Source organism: Arachis duranensis, unplaced genomic scaffold (assembly GCF_000817695.3).
Source record: "Arachis duranensis cultivar V14167 unplaced genomic scaffold, aradu.V14167.gnm2.J7QH unplaced_Scaffold_37316, whole genome shotgun sequence".
NCBI classification, from domain to species: Eukaryota; Viridiplantae; Streptophyta; class Magnoliopsida; order Fabales; family Fabaceae; genus Arachis; species Arachis duranensis.
The window spans coordinates 57519-63954 of NW_026264914.1; the positions used below are offsets into that span (position 1 = coordinate 57519).

At 40.1% G+C, this 6436-nt stretch overlaps 1 protein-coding gene across 1 annotated transcript; it reads right to left on the minus strand.

Annotated features, from left to right (window-relative positions):
• Positions 1 to 5531: 5531 nt before the first annotated feature.
• On the minus strand, positions 5532 to 6083 carry LOC107472281 (uncharacterized). The gene has a single exon (XM_016091821.1). The coding sequence runs from the start codon at positions 6081 to 6083 to the stop codon at positions 5532 to 5534; it is 552 nt and encodes a 183-aa protein (XP_015947307.1).
• Positions 6084 to 6436: the final 353 nt, after the last annotated feature.

Consider the following 6436-nt stretch of genomic DNA (forward strand, 5'->3'; position numbering starts at 1 on the left):
GGTGTTGGGAAGAAATCCACTTGTGAACCGGGCCATGAACCATTCACGTTTAAGTCAACGTTTGAGGCAAACGTTGACTCAAACGTCCCTTGTTGAAGCATTATGCAGATGCCTTCTTGCTATCATCCATGTTTGAGCCAACATTTGAGGTCAAACGTGAGCTCAAACGTGGGTCTTCCCAGGCTCCCTTTTTGGCCAACGTTTGGCCCAATGTTTGAGGCAAACGTTGGCGCAAACGTGGCTCAACTAAACCATCAATCAGGGGTGCTTTGCCATGCTCTTCCTTGCCAAGATGTAGCCAACGTTTGACCTCATGTTTGAGGCAAACGTTGTCGTGCCCAGGAGTGCTCATTCTTATCTTTTTGGTGCCAACGTTTGACCTCACGTTTGAGGCAAACGTTGGCTCCTTCCCCTGCTTCTTCTTCAGCCAACGTTTGCCTCAACGTTTGAGGCAAACGTTGGCGCAAACGTTGGCTCCTTCTACGGTATTCTTCATCTTCTTTTCAACATTTGAGGTAACGTTTGAGGCAAACGTTAGCTCAAACGTTGATCCCTCTTTTCAAGCCCATTCTTGCAACCTTCTTCCAAGCTTTATTCCTCCTGTCATCAATCAACAATTGTATCAAAGCTATGCCATAATCATGAGAGTTATTCTTCTTCTTGTCATATGAGCAATTATGGCACAAAAACTCATGAAAATGCATCAATTTATTCATGGTTGATTGAATCAAAGGAAACATGAATTTCAACCCAATTGCCATACTTATGGCTTAAGAAAGTGCATAAAACCTATTGAAAACAAAGGAAAAAGACTAGTCAAACTAGGCTAAGATGACTTGTCATCACAACACCAAACTTAAAACTTGCTTGTCCCCAAGCAAGAACAGAATTATTAAGAAGAAAGAATGAAAAAGGAAGAGAATGCTCATGTTAGCAGAGTATTATTGGTAGCTCATGGGGTTTTATGCAGATATGTAACTACTCACTTCTTATTGACATATAGGCCTAGAAAGTCTCCTCCAAGCATCAAGCAACACACTGGCAACACACTGTTATGACCTCTTATTATTCCTTTGTCCTTGTTTACTGAATTTTTTTTTTTATAAGCTTTAGTTCAGTGTCATGTGTAACAAGCTCTTTTCTTTCTTTATGCTTGACACATTATTCACTATAGACACTTGGCTCACATTTCTTCTTAGAACATTGATGCCCAGCACCTCTTTGGGTTACTAAATGCCTTGTAGTTAGGTTGCTCTTGATAGTGGACTTTCAGTTGATGATCCCGGGTTAGTTAACCCAAGTCACCAAGTGTTGATGCACTCCAAAGAACTTAATAATCCAAGCAAATCCTAGTACAAAGACACCACAAGCATATATTCTAAGGTTCAAGCTATTGGTGTCTAGCTTTGTTTCTTTTTTTTCTTTTGTTCTGTTGCCACTTTTGGCTTTTTCTTTTCTCTTTTTGTTTTTCTTTTTTACCAAGGACTTTTATTTGATTGAGATTCATAGACAATGAGCTACTTTATACTTAAAAGGAGACAGTCTAGTTCTTTTATTCACTAAAAGTGAGCTATCATACAATCACACATTCATACCACCACTCACTATTATTGTACTTCTAGCTAGCAATGAACTATCTTACTTCACATTCCAAACATTTCTTTTATTGAATTGAAAAGACTTAGGGGACAGAGCATGCATTAGTTAAGTGAAAGTAAACACAAGCACACACTTAGACTAGCTTACTTATTGAAAATAATATTCAAGATAAATAACTACTGAACTAACAGTTACTGCTAAGATGGGCATATTCAAACTTCAAATTTAGAGAAATTGAATGCTGATGGAGTTAAGTGACAATACAACCTTTTGGTGGCTTCTTCTTCTTACTCTCAACTAATGGTGCGAAGTCCTCCCGAGAAAGTGTTTGAATCCCTGCAGAGTTAATGGAAGTTGCTTGTTTCTCAAGCACTTAGGTAACTAGTTAGTGTGCAGGACCTTCTTGTAGGCGTTTGAACTTACTTTGGTGTGTGAACACCAAATTTAGTCCCTTGCCACTGCCTCTGATGCATCGAGTTGATCATATGTGAATTCCTAGTGTCTTAGCTAAAAGTAATAAAACTACAAAGTAGAAGCAGACAATGATTAAATGATTCATTTGATTGCTTGGAGCTAGCAACCCTTTATGCAGAAGGTGAGAATGTGTTTTTAAATTCAATTTTTGGTGGAACACCAAACTTAGAATCCTTCATTCTCCTTTAAATTGTTTTGGTGTGCAACACCAAACTTAGCTCCTTGCACTGCAGGTGAATCCACTTAATCTTTTTATTGAACTAGCATTGAAAGGAAAGAACTACCTCAGGTTGGGTTGCCTCCCAACAAGCGCTCTTTTAATGTCACTAGCTTGACATTCTTCATTTTTGCTTCAAGAAGGTTGAAAGCTCTGAACCTTTTTTCCTTGTCCCAATGTCCTCCTAAGTACAGCTTTGCTCTGTGACCATTTGCTGTGAATTGACTCTTTGTTGCTTCATCTAGCAATTCAATACTCCCATAAGGGAAAACCTTGGTTACCAAATATGGACCAATCCACTTAGATTTAAGCTTGCCAGGGAACATCTTGAGTCATGAGTTGTACAAGAGTACTTGCTGCCCAAGTTTGAATTCTTTCTTGATGACCTTCTTGTCATGCCACCTCTTGGCTTTTTCCTTGTATATCTTGGCACTTTCACAGGCTTCTAGCCTAAATTCATCCAGCTCATTTAGCTGCAACAACCTTTTCTCACCTGCTGCTTCAGAGTCAAGGTTTAGGAGTTTAGTAGCCCAAAAAGCTTTGTGTTCAAGCTCCACAGGGAGGTAACATAATTTGCCATATAATAGCTGAAATGGTGACTTCCCAATGGGAGTTTTGAAAGCTGTCCTGTATGCCCAGAGTGCATCCTCCAGCTTCCGAGCCCAATCTTTTCTTGAACTTCCTACTGTCTTTTCCAAGATCTTCTTCAATTCCCAATTCGCTAATTCAGCCTGTCCATTGGTCTGGGGGTGATATGGCGTGGCTACTTTATGAATCACTCCATATTTATGGAGGAGTTTCTCCATCTGTTTGTTGCAAAAATGGCTACCACCGTCACTCACAAGACCCTTGGGAACTCCATATCTAGTGACAGTATGCTTCTTAAGGAATTGAAGGACAATTTGTGCATCACAGGTAGTTGTGGCTATGGCTTCCACCCACTTTGAGACATACTCTACTGCCACCAAAATATATCTGAAAGAATAGGAAGGGGGAAAGGTCCCATGAAATCAATACCCCATAGATCAAATAATTCTACTTCCAGAATGAAGTTTTAAGGCATCTCATTCCTTCTCATCAAGCCTCCTGCTCTCTGGCACTCGTTGCATTGGTGAACAAATTCTCTAGCATCTTTGAAGATAGTTGGCCAATAGAACCCACTCTGTAGTATCTTTGCAGCTGTTCTTTTTGAGCCAAAATGTCCACCATAGGCTGAGCCATGACAATGCCACAGTATATTTCTAATTTCACTCTCAGGGACACATCTCCTAATTACTCCATCAGAGCACCTCTTGAACAGGAAAGGTTCATCCCACAAGAACTTCCTTGCTTCATTAATTAACTTCTTCACTTGTTGCCTAGATAATTCTTGAGGTATCTTCCTCCCTACTTTGTAGTTTGCTATGTCAGCAAACCAAGGTGCTTGTTGAATCTGTAGCAGATGTTCATCTGGGAAGCTTTCATTCACGGGCTGTGAGGCTTCTTGAATTGTTTCTTGTGGTAGTCTTGATAAATGATCAGCAACTTGGTTTTTAGTGCCCTTCCTGTCCTTTATTTCAATATCAAATTCTTGTAAGAGTGATATCCACCTGATAAGTCTTGGTTTAGCATCCTGTTTTGACATTAAATACTTAATGGCAGCATGGTCAGTATAAACCACAATTTTGGATCCTATCAAGTATGATCTAAACTTATCAAATGCATAAACTACAGCTAACAATTCCTTCTCTGTTGTGGTGTAATTTTTTTGAGCCTCATTCAACACTTTACTTGCATAATATATGACATGATGCAAGTTTCCCTTCTTTTGTCCAAGCACAGCACCAATTGCAATGTCACTTGCATCACACATGAGTTCAAAAGGTAGTTCCCAATCTGGGGGTGTGATGATTGGTGCTGTTGTGAGTCTATTTTTTAAAGTTTTCAAAGGCATGCTGGCAATTTTCATCAAAAACAAAAGGAGTATCAATCATAAGCAGATTACTCAAAGGTTTAGCTATTTTAGAAAAATCCTTGATAAACCTTCTATAAAATCCTGCATGCCCCAAGAAACTTCTAACAGATTTCACATTAGTTGGCGGAGGGAGCTTCTCTATGATTTCCACTTTTGCCTTGTCAACTTCTATCCCTTTTCTTGAAACTTTGTGACCAAGAACAATCCCCTCACGTACCATAAAATGGCACTTCTCCCAGTTCAACACCAAATTAGTTTCTTGGCACCGTTTCAAGACAAGAGTTAGATGTTGCAAGCAAGCATTTTGAAATTATCACCAAAAACAGAAAAGTCGTCCATGAAGACCTCTAAGAACTTTTCGACCATATCTGAAAAAATTGCAAGCATACACCTTTGAAAAGTGGCTGGGGCATTGCACAACCCGAATGGCATTCTTCTATAGGCAAAAACTCCAACTGGGCATGTGAATGAAGTCTTTTCTTGGTCTTTTGGATCCACCACTATCTGATTATACCCAGAATAACCATCCAGGAAGCAATAATAAGCATGGCCAGCCAACCTTTCAAGCATTTGATCAATGAAGGGAAGTGGGAATTGATCTTTGCGTGTGGCATCATTCCAGCATTTGATCAATAAAGGGAAGAGGAAAATGGTCTTTGCGGGTGGCATCATTCAGCCTCCTGTAATCAATGCACATCCTCCATCCTGTTACAGTTCTTGTGGGAATGAGTTCATTCTTTTCATTAACAATGACTGTCATTCCCCCTTTCTTTGGTACCACTTGGACTGGGCTTATCCATGAGCTATCAGAGATAGGAAAGATTATCCCTGCATTCGACAACTTCATCACTTCCTTTTGGATGACTTCTTTCATAGTGGGATTTAGCCTTCTCTGGGGTTGAACCACTGGTTTGGAATTGTCCTCCAAGAGGATCTTATGCATACATACTGCTGGGCTGATGCCTTTTAGGTCGTCAATGGTCCATCCTAGTGCATCCTTATGGGCCTTGAGTACTTCAATAAGTTCTTCTTCTTCCCCTTTTGTTAGGGATGAGTTGATGATCACTGGAAAACTCTCTGATGTGCCAAGGAATGCATATTTGAGATGGTTTGGTAATGGCTTTAGTTCTTGTTTTTGCACTTCTTCTTTCTTTTCTGGCTTCGCCTTTTAGTTAGTAGAAATTTCAGCTGCCTGCTCCTTTGCTGTCTCTTGACCACCTTCCTCTTCTTGTTCATGATGATTGGCTTCTAACATTTCTTCTACCAGGTTTTCTATCATGTCCACCCTTAAGTACTCCTCTTGTGCAGGGGGTGCTGCATTGACTTGAATACATTTATGACCATTTGCTCATTATGTACTCTGAAGATCATTTCCCCTTTTTCCACATCAATTATAGCTCTTGCGGTTGCTAAAAATGGCCTTCCCAAGATGATTGAATTGTTTCCTTCCTCTTCGGTGTCCAAAATTACAAAGTCTGCAGGGAAGATAAACTCCCCAACTTTTACTAACAAATTTTCCACAATTCCATTGGGTGTCTTGATCGATCTATCAGCCATGACTAGTGACATCCTGGTGGGTTTGAGTTCTTCTACAACAAGCTTCCTCATTATAGACAGGGGCATTAGGTTGATACTAGCTCCGAGATCACAAAGAGCCTTGTCTAATGTCTTTTTGCCTATGGTGCAAGCAACTACAAAACTTCCTGGATCTTTAAGCTTTGGTGGGATCCCCTTTTGAAGCACCGTGCTACATTCTTCAGTGAGAAGTATAGTTTCCTTCTCCAACCAGCTTCTTTTCTTGTTGATGAGTTCCTTTAAGAACTTGGCATATAAGGGCATCTGCTCCAATGCCTCGGCCAAGGGAATGTTGATTTCCAGCTTCTTGAAAGTTTACAGGAATTTACGGAAGTGTTGATTTTTGGTTTCCTTGTTGAACCTCTGTGGATATGGCAGCGGAGGAATGAAGGCTTTCTCCCTTTTCTGTGCTTCTTCCTCTCCCTCATGTATATTGATTGGCTGGTCTTCTTTTCTTTTGAGGTTCTCTGTGTTCTTGTTTGGCACCATATTTTGATCATTGGCTTTCTCTGTATCTGTTGGCTTTTTGCTGCTCTCCACTTATTTCCTTGTAGTGTCATTGTTGCTCATCAATGTTCTCCCACTTCTTAACTGTATTGCCTTACACTCTTCTTTAG

Coding starts and splice junctions, on each gene's coding strand:
- LOC107472281 (XM_016091821.1), bottom strand. CDS start 6,083: ATGCCCTTATATGCCAAGTTCTTAAAGGAACTCATCAACAAGAAAAGA.